Source organism: Pelecanus crispus, chromosome 3 (assembly GCF_030463565.1).
Source record: "Pelecanus crispus isolate bPelCri1 chromosome 3, bPelCri1.pri, whole genome shotgun sequence".
NCBI classification, from domain to species: domain Eukaryota; kingdom Metazoa; phylum Chordata; class Aves; order Pelecaniformes; family Pelecanidae; genus Pelecanus; species Pelecanus crispus.
This window is the reverse complement of record NC_134645.1, coordinates 42,973,975-42,996,155: the sequence shown is the minus strand read 5'-3', so window position 1 is coordinate 42,996,155 and position 22,181 is coordinate 42,973,975. Positions and strand designations below refer to the sequence as shown.

The following is a 22,181-nucleotide window of genomic DNA, read 5'->3' as shown; positions in this document are numbered from 1 at the left end:
CAAAATCTGCTTTCATAGAAAGTGCAGTGGTGCATTGCTGTCTCAGAGCTGTACTTGGCCCATGCATGGCTATTCTGAACACCAGTCTTCCTTTTATTCAATAAAGCTAATACATAGGAGAAAATGTAGTATTGTAGTTTAATCTGAAGTAGCAGCAAATAGTCTGCCTGGTCTTGTGCTGTACTGAACTACTACCCCATACCCAAATTTAGCATGAAACTATAGTATCACAGCTGGCAGGCACTCTGCTTTTGAATTCTGGTGGTGTTTTAGGAGGGATGTAGTTGCTAACTTGCCTCTTCCTTCAGGGTAAGTGTAGAAAGTGCTTTCCTCCTTACTGAAGTACTACTACAAGCCCCTCCACTTAGCACAATGCTATTTAAATCAGTGTAAAGGTATTATGGTGCTTCTTTCTGAGACATGTTTGTTTTCTCTGTTGAGTTCATATAGTGTTCCTTATCATTGGCAAAAAAGTTTTATGTGTTTGAGACATTTTCATCATTCTTGAGTAATGCAACCATAAATGAGTTATTCAGCTCATCTAGACCCATAAGAAGAAAGCCTTGTTCATGGCCACCTGAGGAACCTGAATATACATAAATCTATGGGACCTGAATCCCAGAGTCTTGAGGGAATTCACTGATGTAGCTGCCAAGCCACTCTCCATGATATTTCAAATGGTAGTCAGGTGAAGTCCCTGGTGACTGGAAAAAGGGAAACATTGCACCAATTTTTAAAGAGGGTGCAAAGGAGGACCCTGGGAACTACTGACCTGTCAGTGTCACCCCTGTGCCTGGGAAGATCATGGAACAGATCCTCCTAGAAGTTATGCTCAAGCACATGGAGGACAGGGAGGTGATTCGAGACAGCCAGCATGGCTTCACCAAGGGCAAGTCCTGCCTGACCAACCTAATGGCCTTCTATGATGGAGTGACTACATCAGTGGGCAAGGGAAGAGCTAAGGATGTAATCTGTCTGGGTTTCTGTAAGGCCTTTGACACGGTCCCCCACAACATCCTTCTCTCTAAATTGCAGAAATATGGATTTGATGGGTGGACTATTCAATGGATAAGGAGTTGGTGGGATGGTTGCTTCCAGAGGGTAGTGGTCAACTTCTCAATGTCCAGATGGAGATTGGTGATGAGTGGTGTCCCTCAGGGGTCCATACTGGGACCAATAGTGTTTAATATCTTCATCAGTGACATAGTGGGATCGAGTGCACCCTCAGAAAGCTTGCAGATGACACCAAGCTGAGTGGTGCAGTTGACACACCTGAGGGATGGGATGCCATCCAGAGGGACCTGGATGATCTCGAGAAGTGGGCCCATGTGAACCTCATGAGGTTCAACAAGACCAAGTGGAAGGTCCTGCACCTGGGTTGGGGCAAACCCCAGTATCAATACAGGCTGGGGGATGAAGGGTTTGAGAGCAGCCCTGCAGAGAGGGGCTTGGGGGTACCGGTGGATGAAAAGCTGGACATGGGCTGGCAACGTGCACTCACAGCTCAGAAGGCCAGTTGTACCCTGGGCCACATCAAAAGAAGCGTGGCCAGCAGGTTGAGGGAGGTGATTCTGCCCCTCTACTCTGCTCTGGTGAGACCCCACCTGGAATACTGCATCCAGCTCTGGTGTCCTCAGCACAGGAAAGACATGGATCTGTTGGAGTGGGTCGAGATGATCAGAAGGATGGAACACTCTGAAGAAAGGCTGAGAGAGTGGGGGTTATTCAGCCTGGAGAAGAGAAGGCTCCAGGGAGACCTTATTGCAGCCTTTCAGTACTTAAAGGGGACTTATAAGAGAGATGGGGACAAACTTTTTAGCAGGGCCTGTTGCAATAGGACAATGGGGAATGATTTTAAACAAAAAGAGGGTAGATTCAGACTAGATATAAGGAAGATATTTTTTGCAGTGAGGGTGGTGAAACAGTGGAGCAGGTTGCCCAGAGAGGTGGTAGATGCCCCATCCCTGGAAACATTCAAGATCAGGTTGGACAGGGCTCTGAGCAACCTGATCTGGTTGCTCCTTGCGGGGGGGGTGGACTAGAGGACCTTTAAAGTCCCTTCCAATCCAAACTATTCTATGATTCTATATATTTTGTGTATCATATACAATTTGATGCTCATAAATAATTATGAAAGGTATTGATGCATTCTTCAGGAAGAAAAGGGAAAAGCCAGATGCCTTCTAAAGCTTTTGAAGAGATGCGTTCAAAAGTAAATAAAATTACTATGTATGAATGACTATTGTATTAATAATCGTACTTTAATTTCATTTGGTTAATGAAAAATAATCTTCAGGCTGGTACAGGAATTGCCTCAGATAATCTTCTGGATTTGAACACTGAATACCGGGGACTGTCTTGGAGGTAAGTCTTCAGCCAAGGTGATGAGGAGATGTGTATTCTCTCCTGTAAAGAATATTATTCTCTTCCACATGTTTTGGGGCTTTCAGCTGTCAGACGGTTGAAAAAAAAGTTGCTTCTCAGGTTAGCATTTCTTGTGAAGATGTATCAAGCTCCAGGATTTTTCATAAAGGTGTTTTCACAGAAAATGTTTTCAGTAATGGATTTTAAGCTAGCCTTTTGACTTCTCTCGTGTTCATCTGTGGTTGCTTGTGACAGTTTGTATTTTTTTGGTGGCATGGCAAGCTGGAAATCTACAAAAGTGGAGAAAAATCACTGGAACAAATAAGTCAGAACTGGTTGCTTTTGGGACAACTCAAATTTTGCTATTTCTGAACGTTTTGTAGCACTATGGAAAACAGTTTGTTTAACTGGAGAACTTTTACCACATACAGTACACAGTCGTAAAAGACTATATTTTTTTGATGTGATGATGTAGCTCAGTTGACATTGACTGAAGTAGGTCGGTGCTGTCCTAACCCCTCTCCATAAGCCAGAGTGTGGCCTCAGTGTGTCCCACCAGTTGAAAAGCTGGAGAGAACATACCCCTGTGCAGGAAGCAGGAGAAGAGACTGAGGAGCTGCTGCTGCAGCTCTCTTGTGACTCGGGCTGGCTGTTTGGTGCTGCCTTAGAGTGGCTTCATGAGGCTGGAACCTGCCCCAAAGTCGACCTTCTAATCTGCACTACTTTAGGGCTCAATCATTCAAGTTGTAGCTGTCCCAGGCATTTTTCTGCCATTTCATGATTGACTATACCCCCATACAGCTACAAGATTATTAAATCCTTCTGACAAGCATCTTTACCACAGAAACCTCAGCCATTCTCCCCAATAGCGCTTCCACTTCTGTCCTTTCCACATAATCTGATAGATTGATAGTTACCAAATTAATCACCCTTCACTTTTTCTCATGATGCGTGGTAGGTTTTCACTTTGCATGTTGTCTGCGTCCAGCTAAGAGATGAGTAACTGGGATTTCTCTTTCTCATTTTAGTATTGGAGGAGATGCGTCATTAGAGAATGTGACAACTCTACCTAGTAAGTAAATGCTTTGCTAGATCTAATTGGCAAGACTGAAGAGAGGAAATGGGCTGATTTCTGTTATGTTTACAGAGAGCTCTTAAGTATCTCAAAGCTGGTTTAGGGTAATTAACAAGAACTACCTTTCAAAGAAGCAATATGCTAGGACTAAAAAGCTGGCTTCATCAGTGAAGCTGAGAAGCAGCTAGAAATTCCCTTCTTTTCTTTTCCCTCTCCCTTCTGCTTGATGAGTGTTATTTGAATTTCTAAATAAGTTTGCTATGTCCATGCTTGAGATGCAATTAACATTTGCTTTTAATAAATATTCCACCACAGCTTTTTCCAAAGAGAGATGTTTGCATAGAGTAGACCTCTTTGGTAAATAAAGCTGACTACTTGTACATGTAACCTGAAGGGAATAATTTTAACTTTCTCTTCACTGAAACATGTAACTTCTCATAGCTCAGTCTATTGTTAATGTAAAGCCACTGGAGTTTCAGTTTGGATCAGCTGTAATAAGAAACTTCTATTTGAAGAGGGCCAGTAAACTGTCCTTCTGTGTGTTGCCCATTTTTTATAAGCAGAATATAACAAGAATAAGCAATTAATTGATTCACGGGATGCTATTACATTTGACAAAGCCTTCATTAAAATGTGGTTAAATTCAGTCTTTGAGATTAAGGTAGTTTTTAGAGTTTACAATGTGACCATTTGCACTATCAGCTGTGAATTACTCTGTCAAATTCCTTTTAGAAACTACTATGGAGGTAATGGAGAACGTGGTAGGATTTCATCACAACCATGTATCTGAGGCTTTCTTCTTCATATTTGTCAGTAGCATGAGATTTTGCACAGCCATAAGTAGACCCAGATCCTCTAGCTGAAAACGAGCTCCTGCTGGGCTGAAGCCCCCTTTAAGCTTGCTTCACAAAGTCACCATCGTATGTCTGAGGATTTTATTTTAGGCTTTAACCACTACAACATGAAAGATAACTGCACACAGTCGTCCTCAATTCTGCTCATCTTATCCACTGGTAACAGTGCAGGCCACAGCAAGCACACTGCTGTCTGAATTGCTGCCAGCTGGTGGTCCCTCTCACCACTGCTTGGTGGATGCAGCTAGCTGAGTGGAGGCTGCAGCAGCTGTGCTGTCAGAGAGCAAAACTGGCAGTGCTGGTTTGTGCTAGTCCCTGTAGGCAGGGAGCAGATGTAGGCATTTTCGCTTCATTGGCATCTTTCTTTTTCAGACATCTTTCAAGAGTTCAACATTACAATCATGGGCTATTCGACTGGCACCGGGAGTGAGAATGATTCGAATGCATTTCTTAACCAGGCAGTTCCTGGAGCACAGGCTGAGTACATAGCTTTTTGTTTTACGTTTGCAGGTGATGCATGTTTCATCTGATTCCCTTTCAACTGTCTCGTGTGCTGTCACAACTTGCTCTGACCAGCAAGCAAAACCAGTCTAGTTAGAGTTGAAAATTGGCTCAAAACTTGTTAAATGTATGGGCTTATTTCATAGCTGAACTTTCAAATGAAGCCAACAGTCCTGGTTATGAAATCCACAAACAAGAAACTGGCAGAAACTGTTTGGTAGTGGTGGTTTTTACTCTTCCTCTTCAACATCAATCATTTATATATTTATCTGTCAATAAATCTCTGAGAGCATGGATGTTTTCCAAAAATGAGCGTGTAGTGAATTGGTAAAGAGATACTAGGAAAAAAACTAGATGAAATCTTCCATAATTCTGGCCTCAGGCTTCTGGATAAGCAAGCGAAGAGTAGTCAAGAGAGAAGGGAAAAAACCCAGCCACAGTCTGGAATCTGAAGAAAGGAGAATTGCTGATGGTCATATATGGGTTTTGGTGCATTGCAGACATAGGGATTGTAATGCCTTGCAGCCATCTGAATTTGGCTCTTTGCTTTTAGTCACACCTGGGAGGCTGCATGAGTTGAGCTTTGTTATACTGCTTATCCTGGAAATCCCTGGCTTCTTATTGAAAGAGTCAGTGCTGTTTAATTAACAAAACAGATGGCTACTGGAACTCAGTCATAGTTTGGGCACAGGTTCTGGCAGACCATGCCTGGATTTGACATTGTTACTTGATATTACCCAGACCTTAATTCATTCGTTTGTTTAAAGAAAAATTCCTCTTACTTCCCAAAGAGGTCTTGGAAGTGAAGTTCAGAAGCCAAGTAAGGGGTGTGAGTTTGCTGTATCTAAGCAAAGATTTTTAGGATTTACCAGGTATTTTTATTGCTCTCCTGTGGGCCTTGAGTAACTTCTGACTTATACTAGCAATCTCAGTAAATGCTTGGATTTCCTGACAGAAATATTCTGCTAGGTGCCCTGATATATCCTGCAGCCCCCCATACCTGAGAGGAGGGATTTTGTTTCCTAGTGATGACTGAATATATCTGTGTATGTCAGTGGAACCTGTGCAAGGATTATGGCGCTGATTCAGCCACTAATGAGAATTTATTACCTACTTCTGTATGCAGCATATATCCAGATCAGCTTCAGCTTCTGCTTGTTATAGGAAAGAATGAGATAGGTGCCTCTCTTGTATTTTGTATCAGTTAAATCCCAAACAGGCTTTTAGGAGTGGTGGAAGGACTTGAAACAGGATACACAACCTCTTAAGTCACCAATATGACTTAAAGCAGTTTGTATCAGTAGCAACTGAGGCATTACTATTAAATAGTTCTTTGTTAGTTGATGGATGCTAGTCTAATGAAAAATTGCCTGCTTCATCTATACGAATTAGTCTTCTCTCTTCCCATGCAAGCAGCTGGACCAGATAAACATGATGAAGTGGAGCTATCTATGTTCTGCAGCCATGTTTTGTAAACATTCAGCAAGGAGATGCAGATAACAATTGTCCAGATTTCTGCTAGTCTTCTGTTGTTTCTGTGTCTTGTAACTCTCCGTAGAAAGGTGTGCAAAAGTAAAGTCCTGTAAACTACTACACTAATATCCCTGAACTTTGAGATACTTCTTCTGGGGTTCTGTTCTGTCACATTGTGGCTCTTGATGCATCTGTGAAGATGAACACATCCTAGTTGAGTATTGAGATGTATTGCAACATACGGAAATGTTTCTTCTGCTTTAGGTATTTGGCCCTGGAATGATGATGCAATCCAGCATTTATTCTTCATCAGCCAAAAATATCCATTTTCCTATGATTCAGAGGGCAAAAAGAGTCCACGAGCTAATGCTGGTGTCTCAGAATTGTTACCTGGCATGTCTCACTTTTGGGTGCTAATCTGGAAACTGCTTTCCAGAGGTGCTGGGACCTTTCTGAAATCAGGTAGTTCTGCACCCTTATCAGCTTTTGGAAACCCGGTGTAAGGGTTTCTTAAAATGAAATCAGTGACTGCTCTGAAGAGCTCTTTAGTGAACTTGATGGCAATGCAGCAATGCGGGTCTCATTCAGCAAAACGACCCTAAGTCTATCTACATTCATTGCCAAAGTACTTAAGTACATGCTGGAGTTAAGGATAGATCTGAAGCATGTTGCTGAAGCAAAGCCTGGCTGAGATCTCTGATTTCACATGAAAAAAAGGAGGTTAAGAATTTAAGACTGAGAGGAGAGAACAGGTGACAGGAACTGTGAATATCTGTATTTCCCATTAGCAAACTGTTTCTGTTGATCAAGATCTAAATTTGGTCGAAACTGCAGCTCAAGGATAGGTGATTGCTGGCACTGCTTCATTCAAGATGCTAGATCTTACTGAACTGCGTTGGCTCAGGATGCATCAGCACTTCAGTGACTGCATGAGAAATCGAATGTGTTGCAGACCGTCAGCTCAATAAGTGGTGTTTTCCTGGATGCCCTAGCTTAGGGGTTTCCACAGTAAGAACAGAAGGAAATTGTGACCACTTGTGGCTTGTGATACCTTTGGGATATAAATAAGTAGGTTATGACATTGGACAAGGGTAACAGTGAACAGAACTATTACATGCATACAGTGTCTGTGTCACAAGTAGCTGTATGACAGGGCTCATTCCCCAGTAAATACCCTTATGTTAGTGCTAGATCAGTATTCAGTTGGAGGAGGGTGGTGAGAGATATCTCCTGTTCCTACAGTAAACACAGCTTTGCAAAGGAGAGCTAAGCTCTGGTTGCCATACAAAACAAGTGTCGTGCTTATTAATGTCAGCTGATATGCTTCCAGAAATGATAGACAGTCAGTGAAGTGTTTCTAACAAGAGCCTGGAGGGAGATGCAGCTCATACCATACTACAGAGCTGCCTGGAAGGCCAAAGCTTTCCAAACTCATTCTCTTTTGTATGCATATTTGAGGATCAACGTGTCAGGGCAGTCAAACAGGGTTGGAGTGTTCAGTCTAGGGAACTCAAAATTCATGGCAGTTTGTATATACCTATATACATGTGTGTGTATGTGTAGATATGCAAGAAAGAGAGAGACTGCTCACCCGGCTATTGGAAAACAGCAAGGCTGTCACCTCAACTTGTCTGAGTAATCTTGAAAGTTTCTTGGGGTTTTAATTACCCTGGAAAGGTAGTGTGCACAGAGCTGTTCTACATAATTGAAAATTAAGTATTGACTCTGGGTGCAGGCTACAGAAATGAGGGAGGTGTGCACAGTGAACTCTGAAATGCTTTAGCTTTGCAGTGGGATAAGCTGTGGTTTATGCACAAACATTGCTCAAGAGGTCAGTTAAATATTGGGACTTGGGATTCCCTTGTTTTAGTCCACAAGGAACAGATTGATAGCAGCCTAGTTCTAAACAGGCCATCTGCTTACAAACATGTTGCTGTGTCTGGCTTTTCAGCTGTTTTAGTTGCTAAGCACTGTAATAGAAGCTAAACTTACGGTTCCAGATTAATTACTAAACTTGAGTAAAATCAGTATTCAAGTTTAATTTGATGTTGACTTTCCGCAAAGATGTGAATGTGCAATTTGATCACGACAACATGAGGATTGTACTGTCTCCTCACTCAACCCTTCTGCTATCTGACAACTTGATTTAAGGTGTCTGAAGAGTGTTAATGTTGATCTCTCCCATAAGAGTGTTTCTTTCACTCACTAGTTGTTCTTCACAGGCACTTACCAGCCCAAGCAAGAAATCTCCTGAGACTAATGAAAACCGATCCTGTAAGTTGTCTGGGAGTCCTTTAATCTTACAGCATGAAAAGAAACAGGTGTTACATCACATGATAAATCCATCTGCAATGATACCATGTGTGTACCACAAAGTCAAAGAAATTCAGGTTCGTTATTTTCTTTCTTATTGCACAGAGAATAGACTTCAGTGCTGACTGGAAGCTCATAACAGTGCATATTGGAGGCAACGATCTGTGCAACTATTGCAAAGACCCTGTGAGTAACAGAACTGGTTAACTGAAACCGTAGTGGGACTGTGATGTCAGTGTAGAAACACGTCAAGCAAAATCCACGGATCCTTAGAGCCTTCACAGAGATAGCATCAGTTATATGTGCTGCTGTATGTTTTCATGGTGGTTGCTGCTGACAGCGCCCTGATATAAAAACAGTTACCAGCAACAGAGTAAGATGGTTGTGTTCTCTCTGGCTTACTCAAGGGTAAGAACCACTGTCTTTGCTACTGTCTTTTGACCATGAGCAGAAAGTGGAAGGGAAGAAAAGCTTCACTCCTCTGATGTGGTAACTGCTTTACTGCTAGCATGGCCTCTGTAGACATCCAAGAAAGAATTATATGGCTTTGAACTACCACTAGTCCAATCCTACAATTGTCATCACGCCATAACTCACAGTGTAGAGAGGTGCTAGGAACAGGTGAGGTATGTATGAGGGAAGTTGCTGCAGTGCTCAGTATCATTTGAATTTTGTGCTTCTCTGGATTGTGGAGAAGCCTTTAGGGCTGCCATAAGGAGATCATGGGAGTTGAGTGGGCAGGTGGCAGGGAGAGGCCACCTTTCTCTGCCAGCTCTTACTCTCTTGCCTTTAATATGCTAACTTCTTGTGAGCACTTTCAATTCTCCTGCAACCCCTTGTGCTTGAGAAATTTGCTGCTTCTGCAGGAGCCTCATAGGCACCTTTGCTGCTGCTGCCAAGTTTTATAGCTTTATTTATAGCTATGACCTTGACTAGCAATGATTTCACCTAATTTTATGAGAGCTTATCAGCTGGCTGTGAGCACACCTATGGCTGCTTGATTTATGCTGTTCAGCATGCATTCAGATTGAGTTCCTTCCTGCATCTTTACATGAAGGACCCAGTGGATTTGGGTTAAGTATACTGCTACTCAACAAGGTTTATTTTAAATCCAAAATTTCACCAAGTCTTTCTACATTTTAGATTAATTGGTATGCTTAAAATCCCTGGTCTCTAGAAAGAAGCAAGAACATTTGACTGACCACAGTGTTGTATGGCAGAAAAGGAAGTAAATTAATGTGATTCTCCAGCCTCCCAAACAAAACGCCTTGTGTCCCCATTTAGCAGTCTCTTCTTAATCTCTTCTCTTCTGCTTCTATCAGGATCACTACTCAGCTGTGAATTTCGTCAGAAGGATTCAAGAAACTCTTGATATTCTGCACAAGCAGGCAAGTGTTGTGGAATTGTCCTGGCATTCTGGCTCATACTGGTACATGACTGACTAGTGCTAGCTCTTCTGTTTGTTTGATTTGGGGTTTTTTTCCACTCCGGTACCAAACATATTCCATTGACTTCTACAAAAGCATTTTCTTCTGTCTTTTCTATCTGAGATGCAGTCTGAAATTAGTTTGGTGGCTGGTTTTGTTGCTTTTTTTTTTTTCCTTCCAACAACAGAGAAAGGGAAGGGGTGTCAAATGGCTGGAATTTGGGGTAAAATAAATGCACTGTGGGCTTCACAACCAGATCTGTGTATACTAAAGCCTGATTTACCTTTCAGGTTCCGAAAGCCCTAGTGAGTCTGGTTGAAGTGATGGACCTCCTCCCTCTGAGACAGATGTTTGTGGATACTCAAGTTCAGTGCCCCACTTACATGGCAGAGTAAGGCTTGTTTGTCTTCCTTTTGTATCTGAGCTTACTGTCCATGACAATAAAGCATGTTCTTATTCCGTGCTTCTCTCATCATTTGAACTGATGTCAAAGGTAGCAAGCACTACAGTCCTACGTACATCCCATGCAGTGCTGACATCACCCTGCCTGACGGCATTGCCTTCTCTTGGCTTTGACTTAAGTGTTGTCAGAGGGCCTGTGTGTTTTGTCCATGTCTAGAACTGTAAGGTTTCCTGTGACACATAATGTACACCTCAAAGAGCTTGGGTTAAAGTTATTGATACAAGGTTCCTCAAGGTGGGCTTGAAGTCCACAAGCATTTGGATTTTCAGGCCCTTTGAGGGAATGTGAAGTATTTGTGGAGTAGACAGGTTTCTCCTGTTTCAGGGGCTTTATTGCAGTGGGTAATTTGCATTCTTTGCTGACCCTCCAGAGAGGGACAAATTCTGTGTCTTGGGAATGCAAAAGGAATTGTTGATTGGAAAGCTATCAGCTCAGAGGTAATGCAGCCAGTACATTTCAAAGATCTGTTTTCTAGTTGCAGAGGGACTGCCATGCACCTCTGTCAGGCTGCAGGGCCTTTGGATGCCAGGGTGTAATGAATGCAACCAACTAGCACAGTGTACATCACTTTGATATACCTGGGGGTGAAACCAAACTGCTTCATGTGAAGCAGGAAATAAGACTAAGGGTTGAAATGATAAACGATAGCAAGGACAATAAGACATTTTCACAGAAACATGACCGTACAGGTTTCCTTGCTCCTCCCATATAATGAGGGCATTGGGTGGCAAAGGGTGACTTCTGCATTCTCAGATCTCTAACTCTCTCTATTCCTGTTTTATCCTTTAACCTCTCCCACAGTTACCTGTGTAGTTGCATTCTCACAGGAGAAGAAAACTCACCAAATTTAACAATGGTGAGGGAAGCCACCAGAGCTTACCAGGTATGTTTATCAAGAGCGGTGCAGTTACTTTACTTCCAGTTGAGGTGAGCTCTTGATTACCAAGCAACATATCATAGCAATATTTTACCTAAATGGGCCCTATGAGCTATGCAGGAGGTAATTTGATGCTACCCAAAACACCATATGAGCAAAACCAGCAGCAAAACTCTTCAGAAAAAAATTTTGTTTTCTAGTACAGATGTATGGGTGGGAGTTTAGTCATCAAAATCCTGTACCCCACAGACAGGTGTAGTATTGTGTTCCAGCCTTCTCAGCCACTTTGCAAGGCTTACCTTTTGCCAACATCTATGGCTATTTCAGTTAAGAAGTAAAAGCTTCCTTCTGATTCTCAGGCTCTCAAAAAAACCCAACCAGCCAAACAAAAAAAACAACAAACCAAACAAAAAAAACCAGTTGTGATACAGAGATGTTGACAGATTATTGGTGGTCATTTTTTTTTGTTTCTTGAAGCTTGGCATTCAGAGACTAGTGGAGTCTGGCAGATATGATACTCATGAAAATTTCACAGTGGTCGTCCAGCCTTTCCTCCAAAATCCCAAGATTCCTCTTGATCAGGTATGGTCTAAAGAGACTTCTGCATGCAAAGGAATAAGTGTGGGTATCTAACCTTTAGAGACTATATACAAAATAGATTCAGCTTGTTCTGTGCCTTTCTTACTAGAACTTGTTGCTTTTTGGTATAGTACATCAGATTTCTTCATACAGTTAGCAGTTGTTTTACATACTGTGCTGTCAATATAAATTACTGTTTTGGAAAATGAATCAAAACCTGAATTAAGAGGTTTGTGTATGTTCTCAAGGGTACATAAATATTTTTCTTTCTGAAAATATAACATGATTAATAAAAGAGCTATTAAGTTACAGTTCTTAAAGCAACATAGCTGCATTGCTCACTGGAGACTACAGCATCACCTTCTCTTCATGTCCCATAACTCATTTGTCTGTGCCTGACAGAAAGAGAAGTTTACATGTGATCTGGTGGAAGTAGTAGTTTCATGTAGTGAGCCCTTCTCCTTTTATTGGCAATTGTAGTTCAGTACCTTGAATGGTAAGTCTCAGTAACCTATAAATCTAGGAAATAACCCAAACCTCTGAAACTCCATTTGCTAATTTTCACACACATCTGCACTACCTCATCTCACCTGGAACTAAAAGCAGATGGGGCAAAATATTGAGCAGGGATTGCTCTGGTATAATTGAACAGAGTATTCCTGAAAGTGCTAGCAATAGCTAGTGATAAGTTTGAAAAGTTCAGATGCTGCTACAGACAAATGTGGAAAACTGGCTGAAAGCTTCCCAGGAAAAACAGATTTTGATTTTAGTTTGGTTTTGGTTTGTTTTTTTTTGGGGGGGGGAGTGGGGAGGGGGTGGTGTTGAAGTTTCTTGTTTGTTTGTGAAGCTGGTTCCTGTGAGAAGTTATCACTAGGGGTTTTGGTACTGAGATAGGGAACACAGGAATAAAAACAGAAGCAGCAAAATATTTCTGAACTTTTTTATAGTCTCACAAGCATTAGTTCAGATTTTAAGAAAGCTCAGGATGCTGTTTTTCTTCTTATCTCACACAACATTCAGATGTCCCTGAACTGAAAACACTTCCTCTAAACTTGGCAAAAGATCAGATATAGATGCAGATTTTGGCAGTAGTCCTCTAATAAGCTAGACCAAACACACTGAATCAAAACCTGCTCAAGTTTTCAAGAAGAACTGCTCTGACCAAAAAAATATTATTTCAGTCATCTGTGACCTAAACCCTTTCTCATCTCGCTACTCACATGAAAGCCAAGATATTTAAATTTCCAAACTCCATTTCCTTCAGATGCTCCAGTTTCTGTATTAAAAGTACAGCTTTGCTCAGAAAGGAGACTGTACTGGTGCACTCGGTCAGCTTGCTTGAACACTTACTGCTTCTTGCTCCTTTCAAACTTGCAGAACTGACACAGCTGTGAAAAAGCAGATGGGCTCTCTCCGTTCTGGTAAAGCATCCGTAACATGCTTGTTACCATGTAAAGGTACTGCAGAGCATAGAGGTGCCTGTGCTGCCAGTTCTGATGATGTGCCGAGGAGAGGAACCCATCTTTATTGCAGAACTCGAAGAGAGACTAGACACATAATTGAAAATGGTGCTTTTGCTGCTTCTGGGTGGATCTGCCCTTGGATGCACATAAGCATCTCTAGTTAAGCATTTCTGGTAGTTCGTGGATCTGCTGAAGTACACTTTATATCACCAGGTAATCACAAGACTTTCCACACTGGAGCAGCAAGAACAAGTAGAATGAACCTCCCATTACTGGCTCTGATTTGGCCTCAGCAAGCCCAAGTTGGAGCTGTGTGGATTCTTCTGCACTCAGATGTCCTTTACGCTTTCATTTGTAGGATGGGCATCCAGATGTCTCCTACTTTTCACCTGACTGCTTCCATCCAAGCCAGAAAGGCCATTCACAGCTTGCCAAGGCTCTCTGGAATGCTGTGGTAAGGTGACAGGCTCTGCATATAACATGGTCTTTATCTAGATCTGACTACCAGTAAAGTAATCTCTGTAATAAACATTGCAATGAAGGCCTGGATAATGCTGGACCTTGTGTTTGTTTTTTCTTTGCTACTCAGATACTCTCAAATTTCTGGTATTGCTCTCAGCCTAGAATCTCTTGCTTCTTAAAGTGTGTGGGAAGGAGAGGGGTGCTATAAGTGCATGAGCACAGTCATTCGTGATTTCAGCTGAGCAACTTCAAGTCTACTTCACCCACTGTCATGAAAGGCAGGACAGTATTCAATAAGGATGGTGTTTCTATGAGCTGATGTAGGAAACCACCAAATAAAGAATTGTAACTGCATATGTCAATTTAAAATGGAAGATTACTTGGAAGTTTGTTTTAAATCCATGTGTTGTGAATGTCTCATTAGGAATTAAAGTGGCTTTAATTCAGTTTAGTTTTACTACTTTTGGAAATGCATAAAGCTCAATAAAAATGTGTCATTAAAGATTGCTCAAGCAAATTCATTTTACTTAGCATTGCAGTGCAGTAGAAGTATGCATGCCGTCAAAGGCGGTATCTCAGATCCTGGATGGTAACTTCTGTATACTTTGGGGTAATGTCTTAACAGCTGACATGATTGCCTGCAATCATCAAGCAGTACCTCTAATTAAATTTGGTTTAATCTTCTATGTATAAACAGCCTTTTGTTGGAGATGCCATCAGGCAGCTTAGCTATAAAAATTGAGGGACTCTTAGTGTCTTGTCTTTTGTGCAAGAGAAGAGAGTTTACGACCTTGCTTTCTGGCGAAATTCCAAGGTACTTCATGTGGCTGCCAAAATCCTCCAGGAGTTTAAACTGATCCAGTGTAGCTTTCCATTTCCCATTTTAAGCTTCTTTCTATAGTTGCTGTTTTGTTACGCAGTTGCCATATTCTTTTTCTGAGAAGTAGATGCATTTCAGCTTTGGGTAAATCAAGGTCTGTAAATACAGGCAGCTTTATATAAATTTGAAAGGTATATTTAGTTTCTTTTGGATTAAAATTGTTATATAAATGTAAGATGAGCCAACATGGTTACAAAATAGGGGTTTTTTTTTTTTTTTCCTTCCTTTCTAGTTACAGCCTGTAGACCAGAAAGCTGACTCATTTGATTTCATGGATGACATCGTCCTCAACTGTCCAACTCAGGTAAATATACCCACGTTGTGGAAGCTGGGTATCAGGAGGTTGTACGTCCTTGTGCTTGCTGCAGAGAGCAGGGGTTCAGTACGTCTGGAACAAGTTTACTGAAAACTTTTGTTCTCTGCTTACCTCTGAGTGAGCAGGTGCTCTCATATACCTGTTCTGGTGTACCTTGGCCTTTTACTGTGCCATGAATAGTGGTTGACAACATGCTGATTTGTGTGGTTTCAGTTGTAGCAGAGGTTGTGTTTTGTTATGTTTGTGAAGTACAGAGGCAGCTCAAGCAGCAAACAACAGCATATGCTGCATTAACTTTCCCATCAGAATCAATGGGATTTGGGCACCACAGCGGCTCTGAAAACCCCGGTACCTGTCATCTCTTGAATTAGTGGCAGGTCAGTTTTCCTGGCCTGATCCATAACAAGGGCTACTTCAGACTTTTTGGAAGCTGCTTCTACAGTCATAAAACAAGCTGCTGAACTTGCAGTACAGCTGCTAGATATCAGCACGTGGAAATGACCGCTGCAGTCAGCAATAACTGGCTCCCTTTCTTCAGCAGTTTCAACGAGGAGGCCAAAGAACTGAACAGATCAGGGAGCTGAGTTGTTCTCTTGGGTTTGGAGATAGTCATTCAAGTCACACAGGAAGATTTTGTCCATGTTGTGTCCATCCTGTCAGAAAAGGAAGATCTGCTGAGTTATTAATCAGCATGTTTCCAAAGTCCTCAGATTCACTTAAACTGATCTTACTTAATTTTACCCAGTATTCTTTCCAGGCAGTTTAAATTAACTTAGCAACTTCTTCAGTGCCAAATAATGTGGATTTTGTACTTCTTTCCCTTTGTCCACTCCTGTTCAAAGATGTTGCTTTTCAGAAGTAGGCATAGAAAAGTTTTACATGCCTTGCAAAGGATATATGGCTATTGCTTTCAGAAATGGTAAGCCCACGGTGCTATGAAAAAGTCATTGGTAGAAGCATCAGTAGCTTTCTCTACTCAGAAAGCTCTGAGGTAAAGACTATGAAACAGTGCTACAAAGGAATAAATAGACTGTTTCCAGGGGATTTCACCTACTGTGTTACTAAAGGGAGTAGTAAATTACTCCTGATTCTGACACACACAAATTCCATTTATTGTTCCAACAGTTTCTCACACTACAGTTTTAAAATCTGACTTCAAGTAGTCATGGCCATGAAAATATTAGGTGTGCCAGACTGTAAGGGCCCAACAAGCCAAGGAAAAATATTTGTATTGAGGCAACTTAAAGTAGGATAAAACCCTGCAAATAAAAGAACAGTGGGTCTTCTAATCAATTAAATATGCCTTCTGATTTTAGTGCTTTGTAAAACCTCCTCATGCAGATACTGGAATTGCTCTTAATTGAAATAAGTGGGCATCCCGGTGAAATTTTTTTAGCCTATACAATGTGCATGTCTTCCTGAATGCATGTTGCATTAGCAGGGGACAAAAATAACCATGCAATTTATAGAGCACCTCCTGGGGGAAAGAGTGATCCTTTCAGTAATCAATCTTTCATCTCCCCTCTGCTGATGCAGGAAGAGCTGCCCAGGTTTCTCTAGACTCTACATCTTGTCTTTTGAAAGGACAAAACAGCTAATAAAGTCTAAGTAATCTGTGGAAGGTTAGGAGAGGAAAATGTTAAACTACAATCAGGATCTGCCATATGTCATTTTTGCCATAAGGTGCTAAACACAAATCTTACTTCTGAATTTTAAGGAAGGAGCACGGTTTCAAAATCCATATCCCCATTTTGCAGATTAGGCAATTACTTTCTTGGTGATATGATGTGTTGATATCACTTGCGATGGTCTGTGCCATGTGTTTATTGCCTAATTTCTCTTACTTTTGTATTCCTCTTTCTCCAGAACAAACCATTCCTGGGAACATACAAGAATAGCAACTACACATATCCACCTGTGGAGCCCACTAATGAGCCGACAGAGGTAATTGTTGCATCTTTTGCTGCATTTTAGGCAACCTATGCAAAGCTGTATCTGGTCACTGTTCACACATCATCATGAATTTATATATGAGATAAACTATAACCAGTTTTCAGAAAGGGGATTCTATCTTGCATTGCATTTTTTCCTGTGTAAACAAATGTTAAATTCTTCTTTTCCCAAAAGCCAAACAAAATTAATTGCATTACTTGGTGCAATTGTATCAAAACTGTGCTCAACAGTAAGTCATCTGGGATGCATCATTAATTCAGATAGCAAGTTCCTCACAACAGGGAGAAGTAACTTAGAAACCTGAGCCCCCAAGTGATCTGAGGAAGGTTTACATATTCTCTTCTTGAGCCACTGTACTTCCATGCACTCGAGTAGGTTTAACCTGTAGAGGGCAGTCGCCTTTACATATTGGCTATGACGGCCAGATACAAAGGAGGTGATAGGAATCCATTTTCTAAGGGATTCACTTTCCACCATGACAGAACAACTACCACAAGGTAGGTTAAACAAACTGCAGAAATAAACTTGGTGTAGGACTTGAAGAAATGGGGAAGTAACTTGCTCTTGACAAATGGCTGCAGACATGCAGACTTCCTGCAAGGGATGCTCTGTTTCAGTGATGCAAGTGTGGCTGGGGATGGCAGTCAAAATGGGCTGGGCTAATTTGGCATACTGGGGGGTCCTCATGCCTAGTCAAATTATAAAAATCTCTGTGTGCCTTGAGGGTTTACAAAGAGCAACAGCTGATATTGTTTCAGCAAGCCATAGTTTGCAATACTGAAATGGCATTTCTATCTGTAGAGCTAGAGTTACACTTTTAATGGGTAATTCTTGTGCTTCCACGCATCTCAACAGCAATAGCTTTTGAAATGATAGGGTAAAGGAAAGAAACAGTAGAGAGAGTAAAGGAACAGTGTCCTCTCTGATCTAAAAATAAGCCCAGCTGCCCTCTGCAACCAGCCTTTAACTAGCTGGCTGATAGTAGAGCCCACTACACAAATTTTTACAAGAAGAGATGAATTTGTCTTGATGGTTTTTAGCACTAACCATGTTTTCTGAAGGCCACTGGTCCATGTAGTTTTTCTCTGAATGGTAGAATTGTGCAACTGTAGAAGAATTCAGGCTGGAAGGGACCTCAGGACATCCCTAGTCCAATGTCCCGCTGCAAGCAGGGCTGGCTCTTAGATCAGCATAAGCAGATGTCTTTGCTCTCACAGGGACTGCCCATTACAACAATTACAGTTTTTCTCACACTACCGTCTCAGCTAATGTTGTTGTTCACTACCAAAGAGCATGGGTGGCACATTCATCAGCTGCTTTTGCTGGTGAACCAAGATGTTCTGCAGTGTGTGGTTGACTCAATTTCCTCAACTGGTGGAATAAGTGGAATAGCTATGATATCGTCTACAAATGTATGGTAGTCTAATTATTTAGAGGCTGACAGCTCTCTTTACTGAAACTTTTGAAGCTTCACAAATTTTTAAAATCTTGTATTCAGTGAAAGCAAGCCTTTTTTGAAAGTTTCTAGGAAAAGAATAGGTTTCTAGCCAGGGACATGGGAAATAATAATTAATATAATACATTAATATAATATTAGAACTTTGCAGAGGGTTTTATTGCTGATGTTTGTTTTGTTTGTTTTTCTATCTGATGTCTCTCAAGACAGAGCAGGACTTCAAACCTGAAGACCCCACCTTCTATGTCATGGAAAAAATCTCCAGGCTGGAGAGGAAGGGAAAAAATTATACTCCTTATGGAACTTTGTCATAAGCAATATTTCTAGACGAAATGTTTTTCTTTGGAAAAATGTTATGTTTTGGCTAGAAAATGTCAACAAAACTAATTAATGCTTGGACAGCATTCCACAAAGAAGAGGAAAGTACTGTTGAGCTATATAGGCACCAACCTAGGATCTACGTCTTAACTTGGTTTTGCCTTTCACTGTACAATTAAACCATATATGAATTCCATATCTTCGAACCATAAGGTGACCCAATTTTGTAACTTGCCATTTCAGAACTGGGGCAGTGACCTGTCATGTTCTGAACAGACTCCATCCAGTCATGTCCCAACATCAGGTGAGAAAGAACTCATAAGCTAAAATCACAAATAGGAAAGATTTCACCTTTTGTTTTTTTAAAAAAATAAGATCTTGAAATTGCAAATCCTAGATGGAAAGGAAACAAAAGCTGATAAATTTAGCAGCAAAGGAAGAAACTCTGTCTTGCCATACATAGCAAGTTCTGCAACACAGCAGGTGTGCTCTCTGTGAATAAATATGATCACATTTATCATTTATCATATACATATATCATATACAGCAACATGGCAGATTAAAATTGCCTAGGTAAGTTAGTGGCTCAGCAAGTTAGACTTACCTGGTGAGCCTACTCTGATGCTAGCACAGTAGGAGTGTGTAGTTGGAAGGCTTTATGGGGAGATTGCTAATGGGAAGTATTGATCTATGACCCAAACCTGAAAACCAATTAAAAGAGATTGAATGCATGCATCCCTAAACATATCTAATCTGTTTCCATTTTTTTTCCTAAGGTGTTTTAAGGTCAATTTATTTCCCTGTTAGTTGAGTACACTGCTGCAAACAAAGGCAAGAAATTATGCCTTTTGCCTAGCTGACACACAGAACTTGAGGCTCATTCTCCCTAAAAGTCTGTAAAGATACCATCAGGTTGGAACCAAAGACTTGGATCTTTATTCTGTTAAACAGTATTTTGTGTCAGTTATCAATAAGCCTGCTTTTTTTCTCTTACTGCTTTTTAGTACATGAGCTACAACCTGCTGACATCAAAGTCATAGGAGCACTGGGAGATTCCCTGACTGTGAGTACTGCTGTGTTCCCACATTTAGAATGAGAAGAGCAATTGTTGATTTCTACCTAGATGTGGTCATGTCAAGCATCATCAGATAAAAAGCAAATTGTTTTGGCTTGGCAAAGCAAAACTCATCTACCTGTGTCCCTTTGCAAAGAAATAGCCTGAAGGGATATGAGTGACGCTGGCAATTGTGTAATCCAGTAAAGAATAATTCAGGCCAGAACAGAAATAGGATCATATTCTCTATTGCACACAGTTTATTTAAGTGTTTTTGAAAACAGAAATGTCTGCCTTATAAGAATAGTCTTTTCTGACATAAAAACAGGGGCAAGCAATTGGCATTTTTCATGCAATGAGAAATCTTGATGAAAATTCCTATGGAAATAATTGATTGCGAAACACAGTGCTTCTCACTTCAGATAATTCTGATACTTCTGTATTTCAGAATTTTGCTTTCAGATGTTGCTTCCTGGTTCAGGCATCTTCCAGTTAAAACTCTGATGTATTTTGTGTACTAAGAAGTGCAAACTGAAAAGAGTAGGCACAGAAAAGAAAGGCCTCAGAAAAGAATAGCAGGCAATACTGCAGATCTGCACTGAAATTTTCTGATAAAAAGTTCCAGAATTACACAGCACTACAGAATTGTTCTGGCGTGGGATGAAAGCAAACATTTGTGTCAACAGTTCCCATGAATTTTAACTCCTGAGCTAAACCGGTGCTCATTCTAGCAGCTTCAGCTCCCATAGAGTTCAGAGGGAGTTGACGGGACTGAAGCCCTTAAATGATCAGGCTTATCTATAGGCAGGTGTGCATGTCTTCACCTCCTCATAAGCTCTGAAACTGATTTTTCTTGATCTGATGTAATCCTGGCTTTTTCCCCCCTGCTGAGCTTTGAGCTTTTCTTAGAAGACCTCTGTAATGACCCTGCAAGTCTCCCTCCTATCCATTGCCATGACCCTTAAAATTAATTGCTTGATTTCCTCCCTCACATCTAGTGCTAGACATGTGCACTAGCACACATCTCTTCTTTTTTAAATTTTAATTCTTTTAGTACATACAATGTCTCGGAGAGCCCTAGTCTTAAGGGCCAGACTCTGATGCTTGAGGTCACAGTCTGAAGAGCTGAGCAAGACAGTTTTCATACTGCCATTATTCATGCAGTTCCTATTAGTTGCCATTGCTACAGCAAGATATGACTGGGTTTGTTATTAAGGGATTTATTGCCAGTGGGGGCTAAAAAATGATAGAGTGTTTCTCTTGCATGCGTACAAACACACCCTCACAAGCATACACACACACACACACAAAGTGCAGTACAGCCAGCAGCAGTGCACACTTTGTACTGCCTAACCATCCCTGGCACAGAGGGACTGCTGCAGCAAAGATCTGACTTGGTCCACTAAAGCATTGATTTTCCCTTGGTATTTCCCACAAGAGCCCTGAATGCAGTCAGTGTTTATGGCTGAATTGATACCATGGCTTTTTGAAGAATACAAGATTAAGTGAAACCACTAAGAAACTATAAATAAATAAACGGCAAAACTATAAACTATTCATGCTGTCCTGAATGCAAATCAGGGTCCTGACCTTGCTAGAGGTCTGTCCCAGTCCTGTGAGCTACTCAAATTAATCACAAACTTCTTGGTTCTGATGGCTTTATTCGTTTATTTTTAAAAGATATTAAAGTTCACACTGCAGAAAGGCTGTTCTCAGTCTAGATGCAGTTGGAGATTAATGAAATATTGAGTAATTTAGTCATGTCACTGGCTAGAAATGCATCTGTCTGACTTCTTAGCACCAATGCACAGTGAAAGCAATAGATATGCCAACATACTTATCTGTATTGGCAAAAAAAATCCTGCCTACACCTCATCAAGTCTGTGTGTTAGACTAGCAGACTTGGTCCAGCAGAGGAAAAGTGGATTTTACATGAAAGATTTGTTTTCTTGGCAGATTAAAAAGCAGCTCCTCTACTGATTTATTCACAGCTAAAACTGGGTGGGAATTTTTCATCAGTGTGGTAATTTTTTGGTTTTGGGTTTTTGGGGGTTATTTTTTTAATTTTTTTTAATTTTTTTTTAATTATTTCCTGGATTATTAAGTCTCTCAAAATCATCTTTCTTCAGGAAATGCCAGGATGAAGCATTTTCCATCAGAAAAAGTGGAACAAATACAAAGCTGTTGATGTTAATCTGGGTCTGTCGATGTTAATCTGGGTCTCATTGAATTGCTTGCTAAAAGAATATTAGAGTAGTAGTTCTAAAGCCTTATGTCCTTGACCTTACAGTCTGATGCCCTCTGGCTGGACTATATCTCCTCTGATATAGTCTCTGATATTCCATGGTCTACT

General features: G+C 41.0%; 1 protein-coding gene across 1 annotated transcript in view; it reads left to right on the top strand.

Annotated features, from left to right (window-relative positions):
* The window catches only part of PLB1 (phospholipase B1), an 84,179-nt gene that overhangs the window by 45,829 nt on the left and 16,169 nt on the right, over positions 1-22,181 (top strand). Inside the window, exons 33-46 of the mRNA XM_009490578.2 lie at positions 2,297-2,364; positions 3,393-3,436; positions 4,666-4,774; positions 8,490-8,541; positions 8,686-8,766; positions 9,903-9,968; positions 10,298-10,398; positions 11,272-11,353; positions 11,825-11,929; positions 13,748-13,843; positions 14,964-15,035; positions 16,914-16,991; positions 19,018-19,078; positions 19,779-19,837. Coding sequence (XP_009488853.2) covers positions 2,297-2,364; positions 3,393-3,436; positions 4,666-4,774; positions 8,490-8,541; positions 8,686-8,766; positions 9,903-9,968; positions 10,298-10,398; positions 11,272-11,353; positions 11,825-11,929; positions 13,748-13,843; positions 14,964-15,035; positions 16,914-16,991; positions 19,018-19,078; positions 19,779-19,837 — 1,074 coding nt within the window. The remainder of the gene's footprint in view (positions 1-2,296; positions 2,365-3,392; positions 3,437-4,665; positions 4,775-8,489; positions 8,542-8,685; positions 8,767-9,902; positions 9,969-10,297; positions 10,399-11,271; positions 11,354-11,824; positions 11,930-13,747; positions 13,844-14,963; positions 15,036-16,913; positions 16,992-19,017; positions 19,079-19,778; positions 19,838-22,181) is intronic.